General features: G+C 39.6%; 3 protein-coding genes across 3 annotated transcripts; 1 reads left to right on the top strand and 2 right to left on the bottom strand.

The window, feature by feature from the left end:
• Positions 1-245: 245 nt before the first annotated feature.
• On the bottom strand, positions 246-10,982 carry LOC139953650 (uncharacterized). The gene is made up of 3 exons (XM_071953153.1): positions 10,846-10,982; positions 6,882-6,977; positions 246-5,144 (listed from the first exon to the last, which is right to left on the bottom strand). Exon 3 carries the CDS (start codon positions 4,476-4,478, stop codon positions 1,815-1,817), a length of 2,664 nt encoding a protein of 887 aa, XP_071809254.1. The 5' UTR covers positions 4,479-5,144; positions 6,882-6,977; positions 10,846-10,982; the 3' UTR covers positions 246-1,814.
• LOC139953662 (uncharacterized) lies at positions 5,138-6,871 on the bottom strand. Its single transcript, XM_071953168.1, has one exon. It carries the CDS (start codon positions 6,486-6,488, stop codon positions 5,181-5,183), a length of 1,308 nt encoding a protein of 435 aa, XP_071809269.1. The 5' UTR covers positions 6,489-6,871; the 3' UTR covers positions 5,138-5,180.
• Positions 10,983-15,837: 4,855 nt separating the features above from the next.
• On the top strand, positions 15,838-22,977 carry LOC139954075 (uncharacterized). The gene is given in 5 exon segments (XM_071953736.1): positions 15,838-17,301; positions 17,304-17,497; positions 18,079-18,170; positions 19,517-19,572; positions 19,793-22,977. Coding segments are annotated over 5 exon segments (3,702 nt in total). The 5' UTR covers positions 15,838-15,932; the 3' UTR covers positions 21,784-22,977.
• The last annotated feature ends 464 nt before the right edge of the window (positions 22,978-23,441 follow it).

Below are 23,441 nucleotides of genomic sequence, written 5' to 3'. Positions count from 1 at the left end.
ACAATGATCCACACAAACATGCCTCGAAATTGCGTGGTTTTCCTTTTACCTCGTCGACTAACACATCGGCCATTTATGGGGGTCAAAATTTTGACTCCCATAAATGGCCGATCATGTTAGTTCGCACAGTAGAAGGAAAACCACGCAATTTCGAGACAAACTTGTGTGGATCATTGTATTCTACTTTTAAAACATCTTTCCAACCATATGCATTTTATAAAAAACGGTTACAAACGCTTGCTTTTGTTTTGACCAACTCCTCCGATCCAAGGCAACGTGTTCCTTTAAAATCAAATGCAACAGAAATATATAGAATTATGAAATGTAATGTTTTGCTGTATTATGTGAAAGTTGACACACTCTACCATGTACCAATTAGGGCCAATTTCACAACGAGAAGATTGATCTTTCACTATCTTGAATTGCTAAGCAAAGTGTTCTTCAAAATGAAACACAACATAGAAATATTGAAAACAAAGGCAATGGACACTATTGGTAATTACTCAAAATATTTTTCAGCATAAAACCTTACTTGGTGACAAGTAATGGGGAGAGGTTGATGGTGTAAAACATAGTGAGAAACGGCTCCCTCTGAATTTGATTTTGAGACCTCAGATTTAGAACTTGAGGTCTCGACATACAATGTACACGTAGGTTACACACAGTTCAGACATGCACTCTAGAGTAATGCAAAGCCAAATAGATTAGGAGGTACATGTACTGTACAACCCACATAAATTGTGGTTTCAGACAGGCAAACTTTACACATTTTAACATTGGAATTAGTTCATGACAAGAAAAACGTTTGAAATCAAGACGCTTCAGAATCTTTCAAACGACTGCAAGAGTCAATCTTTCAACTTCCATTGTTTGGTCGCTCCAAACCGGTCCCAACTGTTTCAAGCACCAAACTTTTTATGTACTAAATTCAGAATTTGGTGAGACACGATTCAAGAGTGCCTGTTTGCTATTAAGTGCCTAGGTGTTATACAGAAATTTCTTCTTTTTGAGCTGTGAGACAGCTTTTCCGTAATTATCTCTCTTATTCGTATTCGAACTGCCTCTAGCTGCCGGGCAACCTCGGTAGTCTAGTTGGCAAGACACTGCTCTAGAATTGCAAGGGTCGTGGGTTCGAATCCCACCCGAGTAACATGCCTGTGATATTTTTTCCCAGGACTCGGGAAAGTACTGAGTATACAGTGCTAACACACATCGGTGTATGGGTAAAAACCAAAATTAATATTCTTTATCCCCGATGCAAATTTAACATCTATTATATCGTTGCGGTACCCGCTGCCAAAACATAGGATTCGAACTGCCTCTAGCTGCCGGGCAACCTCGGTAGTCTAGTTGGTAAGACACTGCTCTAGAATTGCAAGGGTCGTGGGTTCGAATCCCACCCGAGTAACATGCCTGTGATATTTTTTTCCAGGACTCGGGAAAGTACTGAGTATACAGTGCTAACACACATCGGTGTATGGGTAAAAACCAAAATTAATATTCTTTATCCCCGATGCAAATTTAACATCTATTATATCGTTGCGGTACCCGCTGCCAAAACATAGGATTCGAACTGCCTCTAGCTGCCGGGCAACCTCGGTAGTCTAGTTGGTAAGACACTGCTCTAGAATTGCAAGGGTCGTGGGTTCGAATCCCACCCGAGTAACATGCCTGTGATATTTTTTCCCAGGACTCGGGAAAGTACTGAGTATACAGTGCTAACACACATCGGTGTATGGGTAAAAACCAAAATTAATATCTCTCTTATCGTTTTCTTAAAAGTGTGGAATTGTTGGTGAATACCGGTGCTTAAACTACTCCTTTTTAAAAAAGTCACAAACTAATGGCTCCCCTACAGGGTGGACACATTTGTGTTTGTCAAGTTTCTTTTTAGATTTGAAGATTTTTTCACAAATATCACAAACAAATGGTTTCTTACCAGAGTGAACACATTTGTGTTTGTCAAATTTCTTTCGAGATTTCAAGACTTTTCCACAAATAGCACAAACAATTGGTTTTTCCTCAATGTGAGTTTGGTTATGGTTAGAGAGAGCAGACTTACAAGAAAAGCCTCTTCCACAAGTGTCACAAGCAAATGGTATCTCTTCAGTGTGTACTTTCTGGTGACGATTCAGAGAGCTGCTTTGAGAAAATGCTTTTCCACAGATATCACATGAAAATGGTCTCTCTCCAGTGTGCACTCTCTGGTGAGACCTTACATTGACCTTTTGAGAAAAAGATTTTCCACAAATGTCACAAGCAAATGGTTTCTCTCCATCGTGGATACTGCGTTGATGCCCAGTTAAACTACTTTTGCTAGTGAAAGACACTCCACAAATGTTACAACGAAATTGTTTGTCTCCAGTGTGGACACGCATATGAATTTTTAGGCAGGGTTTTTGTGAAAAAGCTTTTCCACATATTTCACAAACAAATTTTTTTTTTTTTTCTCCAGCTGTGTGGATCAGTTGATGATGTTTTTCATTGTTTTTTCTGCTGAAGGCAGCTCCACATATGTCACAAGCAAACGGTTTCTCTCCAGTGTGAACTCGCTCATGATTGGTCAGGTCCCGCTTTTGTAAAAAAGCTTTTCCACATACTTCACAAACAAATCGTTTTTCTCCAGTGTGGATCTGTTGATGCAGTTTTACAGTTCTTTTTTTGCTGAAGGATTTTCCACATATGTCACAAGTAAAAGGTTTCTCTCCAGTGTGAACTCGCTCATGATTAGTCAGGTGGATTATTTGTCTGAAGGATTTTCCACATGTTCCACAAGGAAACGGTTTCACTCTAGTGTGGATACGGCTGTGGACGATTAAGCCATTGTTTCGTGTGAATGTTTTTCCACATATTTCACAAGGAAATGGTTTCTCTTCAGTGTGGATACAGTCGTGGATGGTCAAGCGATGTTTTTGTGTGAAGGCTTTTCCACAAATATCACAAACAAATGGTTTATCTCCAGTGTGTACTCGCTCATGATTGGTAAGCTGGAGTTTTTGTCTGAAGGCTTTTCCACATATTTTACAAGAATACGGTTTCTCTCCAGTGTGGATACGGTTGTGGATGGTCAAGGAAGTTTTTTGTGAGAAGGCTTTTCCACAAGTGTCACAAACAAATGGTTTCTCTCCAGTGTGGACACGCTGATGGGTTGTAAGGCTAGTCTTATTTGTGAAACCTTTTCCACAAATGTCACACAAGAATGGTTTCTCTCCAGTGTGGACTCTGTGGTGTTTATTTAGATTGGTTTTAAATGGAAATGTTTTTCCACAAATACCACAAGAAAATGGTTTCTCTCCAGTGTGGCTACGGTTGTGCATGGTCAAGCTGTATTTTTGTGCGAAGGCTTTTCCACAAATATCACAAACAAATGGTTTCTCTCCAGTGTGGACTCTGCAATGTTTATTTAGACTGGTTTGATCTGCGAATGCTTTTCCGCAAATGTCACAAACAAATGGTTTCTCTCCAGTGTGTACTCTCTGGTGACGATTCACAGAGCTGCTTTGAGAAAATGCTTGTCCACAAATGTCACAAACAAATGGTTTTTCTCCAGTGTGTACTCTCTGGTGACTTTTTAAATTTTCTCCAAGAGCAAATGCTTTTCCACAAATGTCACAAGCAAAAGCAAATGGTTTTTCTCCAGCGTGGATACTACGTTGATGCCCAGTTAAACTATTTTTGCTAGAGAAAGACAGTCCACAAATGTTACAACAAAATTGTTTGTCTCCAGTGTGGACACGCATATGAATTGTCAGGTAGGGTTTTCGTGAAAAAGCTTTTCCACATATTTCACAAACAAATCGTTTTTCTCCAGCAGTGTGGATCAGTTGATGATGTTTTGCATTTTTTTTTAAGCTGAAGGCAGCTCCACATATGTCACAAGCAAACGGTTTCTCTCCAGTGTGAACTCGCTCATGATTGGTCAGGTCCCGTTTTTGTAAAAAAGCTTTCCCACATATTTCACAAACAAATCGTTTTTCTCCAGTGTGGATCTGTTGATGCAGTTTTACATTTCTTTTTTTTCTGAAGGATTTCCCACATATGTCACAAGTAAAAGGTTTCTCTCCAGTGTGGATACGGTTGTGGACGATTAAGCCCGTGTTTTGTGCGAAGGTTTTTCCACATATTTTACAAGGGAATTGCTTCTCTCCAGTGTGGACACGTGGGTAGATACATTGATGGCTGATCAGGCTAGGCTCACTGAAGAAACCTTTTCCACAAATGTCACAAACAAATACAATTAGTTTCTCTTCAGTGTGGATACGTTGATGGTCAGTCAGGTGGAGTTTTTGTGAAAAAGATTTTCCGCATATTTCACAAGGAAATGGTTTCTCTGTGTGGACTGGCTGATTGTGGGTCAGTTGAGGATCTTGTGAGAAAGCATTTGCCCCAAGACCACAAAGAAATGGTTTGATGTCAGTGTGGACTCCTTGGTGATTCAAGTCACCAACCAAATCAGTTTGGTTACTTTCAGAACTCATATTGGTAACTATATATACAATTTTAACATTTACTGGCAAGATTAACGGTTTGTTTTGCTTATGTTCATCTACAAATGTCACAAAAATTGGCAGATCTCACACCAAAGATCACTTGGTGCTCCGATAAGCTGCTTCTAATTTAAATGACCCTTTAACACTCATAAAAAAATCACAAATATCCCAGAAAAACAACTGTTTCTCCCAAGAGCTAAGAACTTCGAAGTTGAAATTCTATATTCTTCAGGCTTTCCTAAAAATTATTCAGATAAATGGCTCCCCTAAAAGAGAACAGAGGTGGTCAATGAGAACAAGCTGCTACATTAAATTCTAGGATTCTCCACAAATGTCATAAATGGTTTCTCTCCATCCAGTGATAAAATGAGAAGTGCAGGCCTGATATTTCACAGAGGCCTCCATACATAAATTGGTGCTCCACTAGAAATTTGCAATTTTCTCATAGAGTGCCCTTTACCAAGGAGAAATGCGATAGTGCCCTTGCCTTTTTCAAAAACAAAACACACCGTCTACGGTCCTTGATATCTTTTTCACAAATGTCACAAATGAACACCGTTCGGTTCTCTTCAGTGTGAAAGGCTTGGCACCTCAGTAGGTGTTGTTTTTGAGAGGAGGCTGATCCACAAATATCACAGGCAAGCGGTTTTTCTCCTGTGTGCAGAAAATACGGTAAAAGATTATGGTACTTTACATGGAGGTGTTATCTTGCTGAGAAGGCTTTTCCACAAATGTCACCAATAATTTCTCCCCAAAGTGAACACTATGATGTTCACTTAGGATATCCATTTGAGAAAAAGATTGTCCACAAATGTCACAAATAAATGGTTTCTCTCCATGGTGGACTCTTATGTGCTTTTTTAGATTAGTTTTATATGTAAACGCTTTTCCACAAATACCACAAATAAATAGTTTCTCTCCTGTGTGGACTCTTTTGTGCTTTTTTAGGTTGGTTTTAAGAGAAAAGGCTTTTCTACAAATATCACATGAAAACGTTTTCTCTCCAGTGTGGACAAGGTTATGGTCTTTTAGGTGTTGTTTTTGTGAAAAGGCTTTTCCACAAGTGTCACAAACAAATGGTTTCTCTCCAGTGTGGACACGCTGATGGGCTGTCAGACTAGGTCCATTTGGGAAACCTTTTTTACAAATGTCACAGAAAAATGGTTTGTCTCCAGTGTGGTGGGCACTATAGTGAGTTCTTAGGCCGAAACTCTGAGAAAATGCTTTTCCACAAATGTCACAAACAAATGGTTTCTCTCCAGTGTGGTGGACTCTTTGGTGTGCTTTTAGACCGGTTTTAAATGAAAATGCTTTTCCACAAATGTCACAAGGAAATGGTTTCTCTCCAGTGTGGACACGGTCGTGATACTTTAGGTATTGTTGTTGTTTAAAGGCTTTTCCACAAGTGTCACAAACAAATGGTTTCTCTCCAGTGTGGACACGCTGATGGACTGTTAGGCTAGTCTCATTTGGGAAACCTTTTTTACAAATGTCACAGAAGAATGGTTTCTTCTCAGTGTGTATTTGGTAATGACCAGTTAACGCAAACTGATAAGTAAAACGCTCTCCACAAATGTCACAAGTAAATGGTTTCTCTCCAGTGTGGACTAGCTTGTGTGTGTTTAGACTACCTTTTCGAGGAAATGCTTTTCCACAAACGTCACAAACAAATGGTTTATCTCCAGTATGGACTCTTTGATGTGATTGTAACCTGTATTTATCAGAAAATGCTTTTCCACAAATATCACAGGAAAATGGTTTCTCTCCAGTGTGGACACGGTCGTGGTACTGCAGATGTTGTTTTCGTGAGAAGGCTCTTCCACAAATGTCACAAACAAATGGTTTCTCTCCAGTGTGCACACGCTGATGGGTTGTCAGGTCATTTTTTTGTGAGAAGACCTTTCCACAAATCTCACAAATAAATGGTTTCTTTTCGCGGTGGGCATTTTGGTGCTTTAACTCTTGGACATTTTCAGGTGTCTCCGATTCAGAATTCATATTTGTTAAATCCAATAAAGTGTTTTATCATAAGATGCCAAGTTGTTTATAAAACATAAAGCATGTCTTATTTTTTTAAACCGTGCAGGTTAAAAAAAGTTTTTGCAGGGCTGTTTGTATACATTTGTACCTAAAGCTTACAAATCCACAAATACCACGCAAGTCCTGTGTGTGGACAACCTTATGAAAAGACGCGCTGAAATTAACTTAAACTTCTGTCTGAAGGGTTTTCCAAATGCCTGAACTTAATAGTTTTTCTTCAGTGTGCAGTCTTTGGAGTTTCAGCCAGAGAAAACATTCAAGCGGCAAAAATTGACATCACACAATACTTCATCCAAGGATTTCAGAAGTTCCAAGCCTGTAACAGTTTAAGAAAGACTTGGCTACACTTACATGTACAATTGTAGGCTACACCACAGCTCCGTGTACACAGTTTAAGTTGGTTGTACTAGTTCAAAGGTCAAAGTATTCGCTTCTTCTCATGTACATCTGCATATAAAGAAGAAAACAGAAAAACAACATCATTCGTACACTGTACGGGACAATCAGTGTTCAATATTCATCCATGAATATTTCATGTAGGTAATGCCTACATAGATGTCACTAGTATTGAAATGTATGAAAAATTTTGATATTGAAAATTTCTATGTCCAGATTATCCAGAAAATCTCAAGGCTTAGCGTAGCCTTGCTCAAGGCAGTCGCATTATTCGCTCCGAAAAGACGCCGCTGTAAACCCACCCGTATACCCTGTGCGTGGTGCGTGCGATCACACCGCATGACCCACCCGTGTACACACTGTCACATCGTACGACTACTGCGCACATAAGTCATCTGCACTCGTACCACTAACCGCATGCGGAGGCCGTCAGGCCGACAGCCTTTTTCGGGTCTGTAACTTCCGGGTTTAATGTGTTGTATTGAAAAATTTCCACAAGTGAAAAAAAATGGGGGGGCTCTCGGATATGCTAGTATGCAGTCCATGAATATGTATATCTTTCGTCAGACCTATCAGACAACACAGGATGTGAGGCAAATGAATTATTCATTTTGACGTCCAATCACGCACTTCCCTTATCACTACCTTTTGACCCTATGCGTCCGTGGTGGTGGTGTGTGATGTAAACATGTCTCGTCTTTCGCGGGCATTATGGTAATGAGCTGACCGTGGGAACTTTTCGCTTATTATAGTAATGAGGTCAATGGCTTCAACACAGACCCTACAAGGCTGTCGGCCTGACGGCCTCCGCATGCGGATAGTGTACGGGGGCATTGTGTAGTGCGATTTACGCACAGTGAATACGGGTGGGTTTTTATACCGCAGCGGTCTATTTTCGGAGTGAATAATTCGACTGCCTTGAGCAAGGCTAGGCTTAGCGGCAAGTTGTTGATTTCTCTATCTGAACAAAACTGTCCTCAGCTCTGTAAAGATGCAATCCGATGTTTGAAAACTGTGTTTATTTTTACTCAATTCTGCATGAACATGTAGGTCTAGCTGGCCTATACATTGTTCTCATCACTTGCCGCCGAAATTCTTTTAGTTTATTTTATAGTTGACATCATTCCTTATAATTGTTAAATCATATAAACCACAAGGGAAACTGACTGGGTAAATTTGTAAATGATTTTTGGGGTTGAACAAAGAATTGACTAGAGTGGGATTCGAACCAACGACCTCCGGATTAACGTGCCGGCGCTCTACCAACTGAGCTATCTAGCCCTATATTGGCAGTGTCCCTATTTTGTCAATATCTTTGTTCGGGGGGTGCCAGTCAGAAGCCATACAACCGTTAACTGCCGTGTAGCCAGGGATCACACCCAAATTACAATACAACCGGCAGCTAGGGGATCACCCTAAGGGGATGCGACTTTTTGTTTCAGATATCAATATAAACCACAAGGGAAACTGACTGGGTAAATTTGTAAATGATTTTTGGGGTTGAACAAAGAATTGACTAGAGTTGGTCGTTGGTTCGAATCCCACTCTAGTCAATTCTTTGTTCATGACTTTGTGATGCGTTCGGCAGAGTTCGGGGACAATCAGCATTTGTAGTGTAGTGGTATAACGGAGTAGTTGGGGACTGAATTACGGTAAGAATTTATAACTTTTAAGTTTTAACATTTTTTGAGATTGCGGAGTGGGTTCTATGGTCGCCCCTCGGACATTGAGATATCAAAGGACACATAGAGCCTAATTTTGGCGAGATTAAAATTAAAATGAAAATAAAGAGAGATTTCTGATTCCAAAAATCATTGGATCTGGATATTATACTCCGATAAAAACGGATACCCGCATCGCAACAGAGTTTTATGACCTGACCAATGACCTAGTGGAAGTGTCTAAAGTGTGCTTTGATCGCTTTCTTGAATGCTTTGTAGTCTTTTAAGTCTAGGATATTGTGGGGGAGTCCATTCCAGTGTAGTATAGTCCATGGGAAAAAAAGTGTTGGCGTAAATTGTTGTCCTGGCTTGAAGTTGCATGAGTGAGAGTGGATGGGTTCTTCTAGTAGGGCGTGTTGGTTTAGTGAGGTGGGTTTCCCAGTTTAAATGGACGAGGTTGGTAGGATGCGAAACATCATAGAGAGCCTTGTAATGAGACGACAACCCTCAAGCTGGTGCCAGTTGAGTTTGGTAATCATGTCTGAGACACTAGCCTCCCTTGAGTAAGTGTTGAAACATAGTCTCGCTGCAGAACGCTGAATCATATTAAGAGTATGTTTTTCTTCTTGGGTTTTGGGGTACCATGCTGTAGTGCCGTAATCTAATTTCGGTTGGATGAGGGTCAATGAATGTCAGACAACTCGTCCGTCGGACAACTCGTCCGTTCGGACAACTCGACGGTTCAGACAACTCGACGGTTCGGACAACTCGACGGTTCGGACAACTCGACTTTGAGACAACTTGAGCGGCTGACCTCCGTTACTGTCATGTTTACACGAACTTTCCTGTATAATTCCTGCGATTCTATAATATTGATCATTATTGTTTACCAATTATTTATCACAATAAGTGTGATGTTCCAGTGAAGCCATACTTGCAGAAACATCTGTTACTTTTATTTACTTTATTGCAACAACAATAACAACTCGAAATGCCGCGGGGTCATGGTAAAAAACAATAATAAAAAATCAATTATCCGTTTGCCCGGATATAAACCCACCCACCATAATATACCCCCTCCCCCGGGGAACGCCCTTGCATCATTGCCAAGTCGCTAGTCAGTACATCCCCACCCCCAGGCCGCTATTTACCCCTTCTGCCCCGCGCTGAGCCCCGTCACGGCCATCCGTCGACTTGTCTTGACCCCAAGTCAAGTTGTCTGACGGTTGAATAAATCATCCGTCGAGTTGTCCGAACCGTCGAGTTGTCTGAACCGTCGAGTTGTCCGACGGACGAGTTGTCTGGTCTCCGATGAATATAGTCTAGCCCACCTTGTTGATGTTAATGGCTCCGCTCTTAATAATTATTAACATCGGTCTCATCACTGTCACCATTACTGGTCACCATTACCGACCATGTAATGGTGACAGTGATGAGACCGATGTTAAAAGCGGAGCCATTAACAGCCCAACATGGTCACGGGCTAAATATAGTCGTGATTTCACGTCAACAGAACATGCTTTGAAGTTTCGGCGAATGACTCCCTAGAAAAATGATTGAACCATGATCGTTTATTTAACGCGCGAGAGATATAAACCTATGAGGATACGGGAGACGATAGCCGGACGAAACCGAAATAGTTCTAGGAATAGGAGTAGGGACCACGGCCCCTTTTCAATACCCATCCCATCGGTCCTACTCCTTGCCGTCAACTCGCCGACTTGCCGTCAACTCGCAGTCAACTCATTTTCGTGCCGTCAACTCATTAAATTTACATGAAAAATCTATAAAAAGGGGCACGGAAGTGTTAAGTCTGGGCTAAACTACATATTTCTCATGGTTTTCGGTAAAAATTCATTTACAAAAACGACTTAGTGTTGATAAAAAAAAGTACCAATCATTGACATCTTGGGCCAAGACTAATCATTGTGAAAAAGCAAGATGGCGGCCGACAGTTTTTCGGCATCGAGAAATTTTTTTCACGAGAAAAAAACTTAATTTTTATTCCGAAATATGACCCAAAACTTACGCGAATTCTCTTTGAGCTGATACAGTTCTATGCTTCTTTTGTGGATTTTAAATGTATATTGGAGGAGTTGACGGTGAGTTGACGGCGCAAGTGAGTTGACGGCGAGTTGACGGCAAGTAGTAGGACCCCCATCCCATTGTCTACACCTACATCGTCCGAAAACAAAAACAAACTTTTTTTTGTGTGTCTTTTCTCATCCATAGACGATCAGTTTAGTAACAAAACTTACCTGTGTGAAAGCTACCAAATACTTGTAGGGCGCCGTACGGAAAATTGCTAGGAAACCTCAAATTTTATGGGGAAAACAATATGTTTACAGCGATTTTGTCAACAAATCTACTACGCGAATGTGAATGTTAATAGCTCCGTACACACGATCGATCACATGGTTTCAACGCAGTTGCACAACAACGCTATATAGTTGAGGGGTCGAGGAACAGTCCGTATATTTTGCGTTCGACGTGACAGCCGCAATTTGTTGGGTCCCCTTCACAGCATTGTGTGATTGCATGCCACCATCTAATTAATTATTGGGCGACCAGACTGGTTAATTTGTTTACTACGGCTGTTTTGTGAAATCATTTTGTAAACAGAGAATAGTAGTTGCCTACAGTGGTAGCGGTAGCTTCCGAAAGCAGGTAAGTTTATTATTACTGAACCGATCGTTCTTGGACGAAAAAATGTGAAAAAAGTATATGGTTGTAGAGCAGTCTCGTCATTCAGTCTTGTTTTCCAGAGCATGCATAACACACCCTGTTGTCTCTTGTGTCCTCTCTTCGTACCGTACGTCGTTCTCGTAGTAGTGATCATTCGTTTTACACGTTCAAAGCACAGTCGCACGTCCAGATCTTGCCAATGCCCAATCACAAGCTCGATACTGAAGGCTCCACCCTACTAGGACCGTTGTCTTTGTTAAACGCTATACATATTCATGTTATTCAATAGAGCAGGAGAGCTGGAGGCATGTGTAAGCCCCAGGGAAATTCTCTTATTGTCTGCTCCTTGAAAAGCATGCAGGTAGCGGACAATCACTCAGAAGGTAGTGCTAGCATTCACTATAGAGGAAAAATTTACTGAGCCAGCAGTGTGTGTAAAAAAAATGCAACAATAGCCTATACAGTATAATACCATTATTTGTGAGCTCAATCCAACATGTGCAAGTCCCTTTGGTTGTGCAGTTGGAGTCTAACAATGTAGGTGTGCTCAACTTGTAAAGAGAAAGTCTGCTGTTCACATTCAAATAAGATTACGTTCGTCTGTGATGATATTCAGGTCGACTGTTCACATTCAAATAAGATAACGTTCATCTGTAATGATATTCAGGACTGCTGTTCACATTCAAATAAGATAACGTTCATCTGTAATGATATTCAGGACTGCTGTTCACATTCAAATAAAATTACGTTCATCTGTAATGATATTCAGGACTGCTGTTCACATTCAAATAAGATAACGTTCATCTGTAATGATATTCAGGACTGCTGTTCACATTCAAGTAAGATTACGTTCGTCTGTAATGATATTCAGGACTGCTGTTCACATTCAAATAAGATAACGTTGAATGTAAACAGCAGTCCTGAATATCATTACAGACGAACGTAATCTTACTTGAATGTGAACAGCAGTCCTGAATATCATTACAGATGAACGTTATCTTATTTGAATGTAAACAGCAGTCCTGAATATCATTACAGATGAACGTTAAATCATTTGAATGTAAACAGCAGTCCTGAATATCATTACAGACGAACGTAAACTTATTTGAATGTGAACAGCAGACTTTTTCTTTACAAGTTGAGTACACCTACATTGTTAGACTCAACTGCCCAACCAAAGGGACTTGCACATGTTGGATTGAGCTCACAAATAGTGGTATTATACTGTATAGGCTATTGTTGCATTTTTTTTACACACACTGCTGGCTCAGTAAATCTTTCCTCAATATAGTGATTGCTAGCACTACCTTGTGAGTGATTGTCCGCTACCTGCATGCTTTTCAAGGAGCAGACAATAAGAGAATTTTCCTGGGGCTTACACATGCCTCCAGCTCTCCTGCATGCTCTATATTGAACATAACATGAATATGTATATCGTTTAACAAAGACAACGGTCCGAGTAGGGTGGAGCCTTCAGTATCCAGCTTGTGATTGGGCATTGGCAAGATCTGGACGTGCTACGGTGCTTTGAACGTGTAAAACGAATGATCACTAGTACGACGTCGACGACATACAAACGTCAGGCATGCAGCACCTCCATCATGTCCATATAAGGTTTATTGCGAATAGCAAAATATCAAGAGAGGGCGCTGTTGAACCCACACAAAAAGGTGTGATAGGCGTTGCGTGCGAGTCGTAGAAACTGCATAGAAACTGCCCCATATTCCTTCCCACAATGCATTGCGTTTCTGAATCGCGATAAACCTTATGCTACAAGTCATAGTACATGTATTATACTAGTACACGTACTAGTCGTAGTACACATGTGGATTGGTACAGTAGTACTACGTAGGACACTGTGGTGATGTATTAATGGCCGGCATCGTACGTAGGGCGGGGGTGTCCTAGTTGCGATAACGTAACCCTCCTGCTTGACTGACGTTATCACAACTAGGGGTGCCCGTAAAACCATAGACCTTTTCGCAAATACCATTACGCAAGCGCAGACTGTTGAATGAGGTGCATTGTTGTGGGATAGATATGGATCAAATTTGGATACCAACTAGACCACAATGCACCTAATTCCAAGCTTTACGCGTGCGCCCCAGTATTTGCGAAAAGGTCTTTGGAGGAAGAAGGTTAAAACCAAGACAAAATCTTCCACCCGATCATACTCGCTATCGTTCGTGCGCGTGGAGAAGGATATCAAACTTTTCGATTTATCTGAACTAAAAATGGAGGGGGCGGGGTTGTTGAGAAAATGGATTTATTTTTTTGGGGGCAGATCAAATTAAATATAAAGACGTCGTTGTTGTTGTTACTTATTTATTAAATATTATTGTACAGAAAAAGGGGATGAGGATGAGACTAGATAACAACATTACACTTGTTTCGAGACCAGATTTGAACTATTGGCAAATTGAATGAATTTGAAAGTCATCACCACATACTCCTAGAACTGTTTCGGTTTCGTCCACTATCGTCTCCCGTCCGCTATCGTCGTTTTGTCCACTATCGTCTCCCGTCCGCTATCGTCGTTTCGTCCACTATCATCTCCCGTCCGCTATCGTCTCCTGTAACTAGGACTAGGTCCTAGGAGTAATCACCACATAGATGTCAATACAAAGTTTTAAAATATAGTAGTCTACTAATTGCGATAAAGTAACCCTCCTCCTGATAGGAGGGTTATGCTTACTTCTAGGAAGGCTCATGGGGTAGCCTTATTATACTTTCTAGAAGTAGGTTACGCTTAACGCAATTCAACTACTAATACTATTACTAATTTAACACTTTGTATTGTCTTCTTAATTTCAAATTTTTAATTGCATTTCAAAATGTAAAACAAAACGCAAAATATTCCAGGCAATTTCATGCAATGCCCGTAATATTTTCATAGTATTATAGCCAAAAATGTGAATAGTACATAATAATACAATAAGTGTTTCAGCTAAATCTGAAAGCCGAGGTGAACCCATTGGTTACTTTGACACAGAATGACTCCGAGGATGGCAAGATTGTGCATAGACTATAATCCGTGTTTACAAGGTAGCAATTAATAAGGGAATAAAAGGGTAGGAACGAGTTCTTACACGGCCGTTTAAAGCCGGCAGGGTCGAATTGCCGTGTGATAAAGGCCCGAGCTGAGCCGCGGGCCTTTATCACACAGCAACGACGCTGCAATCTTTTTCTGGACGTTTAAGAACGAGTCACTACTCTTTTATTTCCATTCATTAATGCCCTTTTGTTAAAAAACATTAAAAAAATACAACTTTGACAGTTGACAATTTTAGGTTAGAAATATTTTTTCAAAAACATTGTGAAGAGTATGACGCGCGTGGGTTGTGTGTATGCGCGCGTGCGCTTAAAAATAGATTATGCGCGCGCACTTAGAAATAGATTACGCGCGCACGCTTAGAAATAAATTACGCACTGTTACATAGCTATGAATTGCGCGTTCCGCGTGATAATCTGGCGCGCCGACACGCAGAAGCCAGGCGGTTATAAACACTGGTAATTATCAACCATTTAAACACCCCAACGTGATGCGCTCTCCACCAATAGGAGTAGAGAAACTGTCAGGGTATTTATGAATGCGTGTTTACAAGGTAGCAATTAATCTATTTTAAAAACTATTGTCATTTACTAATGATGTTGTTTTTTCTTTTTTCTTCTTTATCTGCAGATACATGGGATAGATAGAAGCCGTACTGTGACCTTTGAACTGTGACCTTTGAACTGTGACCTTTGAACTTTTTACACTGATGTGATACAACGTACAATACATGTATATGTACATGTAAGTGTTACCAAGTCTTTCTTGAAGCTTTGAATTTCTGTGAAGTCTTTAGATGAATTACGATAATGTAAAAAAAACACTCTCTAAATAAAAGTTTTGTGACAATTTTGTGTCAATTGTGAAATTACCATTTCGGCAACACATGGATGTCCATGGCTAATTAGTAGAATTGAAATGTGAAACTGAACATTGTACACAGTCTAACATTTCAGTTAGACTGTTAAAACTGTTCTATTTGTTAACGAGTCATATTTATAAAAGAAGATTAATCTCATTTGTATGCTTGATAGGGCAATACATTTTCAATTCTGTTGAGTAAAATTTATGCCGCAGAAGTTTTACTCAACAGAATTGAAAATGGTTTTGAATGTCAACATTTGAACGATTTACAAGACCGCCAGAGTTGTCCGGCCAATGCTAAAATCAATGGTCTCAGGGGTTGATTTTAACAAAGAACTTAGAACTAATCCTAACTTAGGACTAGTCCTAGATTATATTAAAAAATTAAGGGTAGTCCTAAGTTATAACGAGATATTCGTCCTAAGACTAGTCCTTACTCTTTGTGAATTCTACCCTAGGCCTGTGGTCTATTGTGAAGTTTGAGCCCTGCGTAAACTGTCAAGTTTATGTAATTTATAAAGTATCATTCTCAGTTAAGAACAAAGTTGCAAGTTTATCTTTGAAACTTGATCTTGATTATACAGGTATGATGTACCTCCAAAGAAGACATGTACGTATGTGGAGCAAGTTATTAGAAAAAGGTGAGCTGGAAAAACATCAAGCTACCCATACTGGAAGTCATTGGATGAATTTACTTATCCATGATGAAAATGATTTTAAAATTGTCTCTTTATTATTACCAATATGAAATCTGAAAAGACACAGAACACAGAACCATTTCATTGTAATATAGGGGCAAAACCTTTCTCACAAAAACTCCAACTGACCAACAATCAACCAGTCCACACTGTAGAGAAACCATTTACTTGTGTCATTTGTGGAGAGCGTTTTACTAATCAGGGGGCTCTTACTGACCATCACCTAACTCACACTGAGGTGAAACCGGTTTTCTGTGACATTTGTAGAAAAGGTTTCGTCAGTGAGCCTAGCCTGATCACTCATCAGCAAGTCCACACTGAAGAGAAACCATTTTTTTGTGACTCTTGTGGAGAAGGCTTTAGACACAAACTTCACCTGACTGACCATCAACGTATCCACACTGGAGAGAAACTTGTTTTTGTTTGTAAGGTTTGTGAAAAAGGTTTCTTGAGTGAGCCTAGCCTGACAACCCATCAGCGTATCCACACTGGAGAAAAATCGTTTGTTTGTGACATTTGTGGTAAATCCTTCGAGCAAAAAGTCCGCCTGACCAAGCACCTGCATGTCCACACTGGAGAGAAACAGTATTGTTGTGAAATATGTGGAAAATCCTTCAGACAAAAACACCACCTGACTGACCATCAACGTATCCACACTGGAGAGAAACCATTTAATTGTGACATTTGCGGAAAAGATTTTTCAAGAAAAGGCAATCTAGATTGTCACCTGAGTGTGCACACTGGAGAGAAAACATTTGTTTGTGACATTTGTGGAAAAGCATTTGCTCTGAAAACTGGTTTAAAGAGTCACCAAAAAGTTCACACTGGAGAGAAACCATTCAATTGTGACACTTGTGGAAAAGCATTTGCTGAAAGAAGAAGCCTAAGTAGACACCAAAGTGCCCACACTGGAGAGAAATCATTCATTTGTGATGTTTGTGGAAAAGTCTTTAAATCTAAAGAGAAATTTGACAAACACAAACTCTTTCACTCTGGAGAGAAACCATTTGTTTGTGACACTTGCGGAAAAGACTTTCATCTAAATTATCATCTGACCTATCACCAGAGAGTCCACACTGGAGAGAAACCATTTTTTTGTGACATTTGTGGAAAGGCGTTTTCTCATAGAGGCAGTCGAGAGCGCCACCGCAGAGTACACACTGGAGAGAAACCATTCCTTTGTGACACTTGTGGAAAAGCATTTGTTGAAAGAAGAAGCCTAAGTAGCCACAAGAGTATCCACACTGGAGAGAAACCGTTCATTTGTGACATTTGTGGAAAAGATTTTTCTCTAAAAGTCAGTCTAGTTTGTCACCAGAGAGTCCACACTGGAGAGAAACCATTCAAATGTGTCATTTGTGGACAATGCTTCACTTATAATTGGTCTCTCTCTAAACATAAAAAAACTCATATTAAGGAAAAACTCACAACGAGGAAAAACCAATTGTTTGTGATATTTTTGGAAAAGTCTTGAAATCCCACAAGAAACTTGACAGACACAAATGTGTCCACCCTGTCTGGGAGCCATTTGTTGGTGACGTATTTGCAGAAGAGCAGTTTAAGTATTCAGCAACTATTCCACCACCAGGTCCAGAGTTGTCCAGTGAACGCTAAAATCAATGGCTTCAGGGGTAAATTTCACAAAGAACTTAGAACTAGTCCTAACTTAGAACTAGGAGATATTACAAACTTAAGGGTAGTTCTACTCCTTCATGTCCTAGAACTATTTCGGTTTTGTTCCTCAATCGTCCCCCGTAACCTCATAGTCATATGACTCATATAGTCATAGACATACATCTGTCACGACAAACACAATACTGGTTCAAAGAATTTTTGAATCACAAATTTTTTTTAAATTTTTTTTTATCTCGCCAAAATTAGGCTCTATTTGTCCTTTGAACTCTCATTGTCCCCGGGGAAAACAGAAAATCCACTCTGCTATGTATCCCAAAAATTGTTAAAAATGATAAATTCTCACTGTTATTCAGTCCCCAACTACTCCGTTTTACCAGTACACTGCAAATGCCGGTTGTCCCTGACCGTGCGCGTAATTTTTTCCCATTTTTGAGATTGCGGAGTTGATTTTTTGTTTCCCGGGACAATGAGAGTTCAAAGGACACATACCTGTCGAGCCTAATTTTGGCGAGATAAAAAAAAAAAAAGATTTGTGATTCCAAAATTCATTGAACCAGTATCGTTGTTGTCCTGAGAGATGTACGTCTATGAGGTTGAAGACGATAGCGGAACAAAACCGAAATACATTATACATAGTTCTAGGAGTAGGGTAGTCCTAAATTAGGCGAGTAACTCGTCTTAAAGGCAGTGGACTAGGCCTGGGCGAATTATTTGAATATCCGGTTAATGGCGAATAGGTTTTCCTATCCGTAACCGCGAATGCCTTTTTTTTCTTAACCGGATATCCGCATAGGGCGCGAATACCTATTTACAAACCAGATAATTCTGTAATTACAACCGAGTAACCGGATATTCTTTAATATCCGAATATCCGCGGACGTCGGGCGACAACTGATATGAATGTTTTGTCTGAATCCTTATGAAACTTCTATTAAGACAGCATAAAACAGCATATATTAAGTATTTAACTATGCTCACCTCCGTGAAGAGTTAAAACAATGACATTTCTGACGTAATTTGTTCAAAGATTACAAAAGTTTTCCTTCACGTAGAGTCAATCACGATCAAAAGAAAAAGCAAATCGCCATCTTTAAATTAGATCCGGTCATTTTTATGAATGAACCGAGTGATACTGTCTAAAACTAATATCAATCCGCCCATAAGATCTCATTCACAAACGAACAGCGCCCTCTAGCGGCAAAAAAAACTATTCGAATATCCGGTTAATTTCGGATAGTTGGCCAGCGGTATCCGAATAACAAAAATTCACTATTCGCCCAGCACTACAGTGGACACTATTGGTAATTACTCAAAACAATTTTTAGCATAAAACCTTTCTTGGTGACCAGAAATGGGGTGAGGTTGATGGTATAAAACATTGTGAGAATCAGCTCCCTCTGAGGTGCCATAGTTTTTGAGAAAGAAGTAATTTTCCACGAATTTGATTTCGAGACCTCAGATTTAGAACTTGAGGTCTCGAAATGAATCATCTAAACGCACACAACTTCTTGTGACAAAGGTGTTTTTTTTTTCTTTCACTATTATCTTGCAAGTTCGATGACCGATTGAGCTCAAATTTTCATAAGCTTGTTATTTTATGCATATGTTGAGATACACCAACTGCGAAGGCTAGTCTTTGACAATTACCAATAGTGTCCACTGCCTTTAACTCAAGAAAAGACTAGTCCTAACTCTTTGTGAAATCTAACTCTTTGTGAAATCTACCCCAGGCATGTGGTCTATTGTGAAATTCAAGCCCTGAGTAAAGTTCATTTAATTTATAAGTTACCATTGTTCAGAATGAAAGTCAACATTTGAACAAAAACTCAAGACAAAAATTAAGACCCCTGCATGTGTGCGGTATCAGTGGCCTCAGTCCTCAGTGGTTCATCGTGAATATTGAGCCTTGCTAAAAGTATACATATACATATAATTATCATTCTCAGTGAAGAATAAAGTTGCAAGTATCTTTTAAATTTGATCTTGATTATACAGGTATGAGGTACATCCAAAGAAGACATGTATGTGGAGCAACCGATGTTTAGAAAAAGGTGAGCTGGAAAAACATCAAGCTACCCATACTGGAAGTCATTGGATGAATTTGTGTGCAATGTTGGTTATCAAACACAGGCTCTGACACCAAGAAAAACCATGTTGTGATGGTAAGGCCTTCCCATTAGTTTAAACCGACATCACTGTGTCCTCACTGGAGAAGAAGCAATATTTTGTGCCGTTCGCAGACATTTTTTAATCTTGCAAGTGATTGTTAAAATTGTCTCTTTATTATTACCAATATGAATTCTGAAAAGACACAGAACAAAGAACCCTCTCATGGTGATATTGGGGCAAAAACTTTCTCACAAGATCTCCAACTGACCAACAATCAACCAGTCCACACTGGAGAGAAACCATTTACTTGTGTCATTTGTGGAGAGCGTTTTACTAATCAGGGGGCTCTTACTGACCATCACCTAACTCACACTGAGTTGAAACCGGTTCTCTGTGACATTTGTGGAAAAGGTTTCGCCAGTCAGCCTAGCCTGATCACCCATCATCAGCAAGTCCACGCTGGAGAGAAACCATTTACTTGTGTCATTTGTGGAGAGCGTTTTACTAATCAGGGGGCTCTTACTGACCATCACCTAATTCACACTGAGGTGAAACCGGTTCTCTGTGACATTTGTGGAAAAGGTTTCATCAGTGAGGCTAGCCTGATCACCCATCAGCAAGTCCACACTGGAGAGAAACCATTTGTTTGTTACATTTGTGGCAAAGCCTTCTCTCAAAAGCATTGCTTGACCATCCACGACTGTATCTACACTGAAGAGAAACCGTATCCTTGTGAAATATGTGGAGAAGCCTTCAGACAAAAACTCCACCTGATCTCCCATCAGCAAGTCCACACTGCAGAGAAACCATTTGTTTGTGACACTTGTGGAAAAGCCTTCAGACAAAAACTCCACCTGGTCAACCATCAACGTATCCACACTAAAGAGAAAATTCTTGTATTTGTTTGTGACGTTTGTAAACAAGAATTTTCTAGAAAAACCAATCTGATTTGTCACCAAAGAGTGCACACTGGAGAGAAACCATTTACTTGTGACATTTGTAAAAAAGAATTTTCTTTTAAAAGTTCGCTAAATCATCACCAGAAATCTCACACTGGAAAGAAACCAATTGTTTGTGACATTTGTGGAAAAGATTTTGCTAGAAAAGGCAATCTAATTTGTCACCAGAGAGTACACACTGGAGAGAAACCATTTGCTTGTGACATTTGTGGAAAAGCATTTTCTGAAAGAAAAGGTGTAACTAGACACCAAAGAATCCACACTGGAGAGAAACCGTTTGTTTCTGACACTTGCGGAAAAGATTTTTATCTGAATATTCATCTAACCTCTCACCAGAGAGTCCACACTGGAGAGAAACCATTTGTTTGTGACACTTGCGGAAAAGATTTTTATCTGAATAATCATCTAACCTCTCACCAGAGAGTCCACACTGGAGAGAAACCATTTGTTTGTGACATTTGTGGAAAGGCATTTGCTCATAGAAGTGGTTTAGCGAGCCACCGTAGAGTACACACTGGAAAGAAACTATTAATTTGTGACACTTGTGGAAAAGCATTTGTTGAAAGAAGAAGCCTAAGTAGACACCAAAAGGTCCACAATGGAGAGAAACCATTCATTTGTGACATTTGTGGAAAAGATTTTTCTCAAAAAGTCAATCTAGTTTGTCATCGGAGAGTACACACTGGAGAGAAACCATTTGCTTGTAAAATTTGTGGAAAAGCATTTTCTGAAAAGGGTAAATTAAGTATGCACCAAAGAGTCCACACTGGAGAGAAACCATTCAGTTGTGACATTTGTGGACGATGCTTCGCTTCTAAGTGGTCTCTCTCTCAACATAAAAAAACTCACATTGAGGAGAAACCATTCATTTGTGACATTTGTGGAAAAGATTTCTCTCAAAAAGTCAATCTAGTTTGTCACCAGAGAGTACACACCGGAGAGAAACCTTTCAAATGTGTCATTTGTGGACGATGCTTCACTTTTAGTTGGTCTCTCTCTAAACATAAAAAAACTCATATTGAGGAGAAAACTCACAACGAGGAGAAACCAATTGTTTGTGATTTTTGTAGAAAAGTTTTCAAATCCCAAAAGAAATTCGAAAAACACAAATGTGTTCACCCTGTAGGGGAGCCATTTGTTTGTGATGTATTTTCAGAAGAGCAGTTTAAGTATTCAGCAAAATTCCACACTTAAAGGAAAGCATTGTTTGAGATGTTTGTGGAAAAATATTTCTCACACAAAATTTAGCTGACCAGCCATCAGCGAGTCCACACTGGAGAGAAAAAGTTTGGATGTGACATTTATGGATTTGAAAAAAAGCATTTTCGTCACCTAATAGAGTCTTCATGTGACTGAAATTTGTGGAAGTGCATTCTATGGAAAAGAAGCTCTGAATAAACATCAAAGAGTCAACACTGATGTAAAAAAATGTTTGTGTTTGTGGAAAAGTTCTTTCTCAAAAAGTCAGTCTAAAAATAGCTGTCAGTTGCATGCTAAAGAGAAACCATGGTTTGAGCATGGAGGTAGAATGGTTTGAGGAAAGGCTTTCCACTGAAATTAAATTACGTTTTGAACCAAATGGGAAGTAAATATGAAAAATGTATGTTGCAACATTGCTTTGGTTATATTGGGTGCATTCGTTTAGCTTCCCCGGGTCGACCCCAGTGTGTGGCGTTTTCTTTTTCCAGGACGAATGTGTTCACACACCGCCACACCGCCACACACCGGGTTCGACCCAGGCACTCTAGAGTCGCACCTCAACAAATTATTGAATTGAATACATAATGAGTTTTCACATGAAACGGTTTGTACTGGGTGGGAGCGACCAAACTCGCTGGAAGGCAAAAGATGGACTTATGCAGTCGGTGGAACGACTCTGAAGTGTCTTGATTTCAAACGTTGAGGTGATTCCAATGTAAAAATGTTGTGTAAAGTCTGCCTGTCTGAAACCACAATTTATGTGGGTTGTACAGTACATGTAGCTCCTAATCTATTTGGTTTTGCATTACTCTAGAGTGCATGTCTGAACTGTGTGTAACCTACGTGTACATTGTATGTGGAGCACTTTATAGAAACAGTGTGGAATTCACTGTGAAGGCGAGACAAACTCTGTGATATTTGTTGAAGAAAGAATATTTTAGAATAGGGGTTGCCAATGTCTACATAAAACTACCAAGGCTTCATTTCACAAAGCACCATAAGATTCCTTTTTTTAAACATCCAGTTTTCAATAATTCAACAGTGGGTTTTTTATTTTGAAAGACACACTTTGCTTGGCAATTAAGGTTGACAGTTTAAGATCATATTTCTCTTTGTGAAATTGGACCTAGTAGAGTGTGCCCACATTCACATTATACGGAAAAACATTATATTTTCATGATTCTAGATTTAAAACAAAACCTTTTCAGCGTGTTTACCCTTTTGTAGTGTTGGTGCTCAAAGAACATTCTAGATGCATGCTACCTAATGTATTATTATATTTGTTTATTTATGAATTCATTATAATAAGACGGTATGCATTTTGTAGGAATGACGTTTAATTTGAGTACTGACTACTCAGAAGAATTCAACTCATGTCTGACACTTTATAATCATGACATAAATTTGTATAAAATGTATAAGGGCTCAATTTCAAAGAGTCACTTAACCAACAAATATTGCTTGAATTTTTGTTCTTTCTGCGAACCAGAAATTAGCAGGATGCCAGTTACAAATTGTACACGTCTATGATAATTTGGCTGGGAACCTTATTCTGGTAACACAGTTTTGTTGTGCTGAGCTAATTTTTGTTCTAAGCAGCTCCATGAAATTGGGCTCAGAAAAAAAAGAAAGGTTCTCCATTTTCTCAAAAA

The sequence above is a fragment of the Asterias amurensis genome, chromosome 22, assembly GCF_032118995.1.
Source record: "Asterias amurensis chromosome 22, ASM3211899v1".
NCBI classification, from domain to species: Eukaryota; Metazoa; Echinodermata; class Asteroidea; order Forcipulatida; family Asteriidae; genus Asterias; species Asterias amurensis.
Note: the sequence above shows the minus strand (reverse complement) of the source record. Positions and strands in the feature narration are given on the sequence as shown.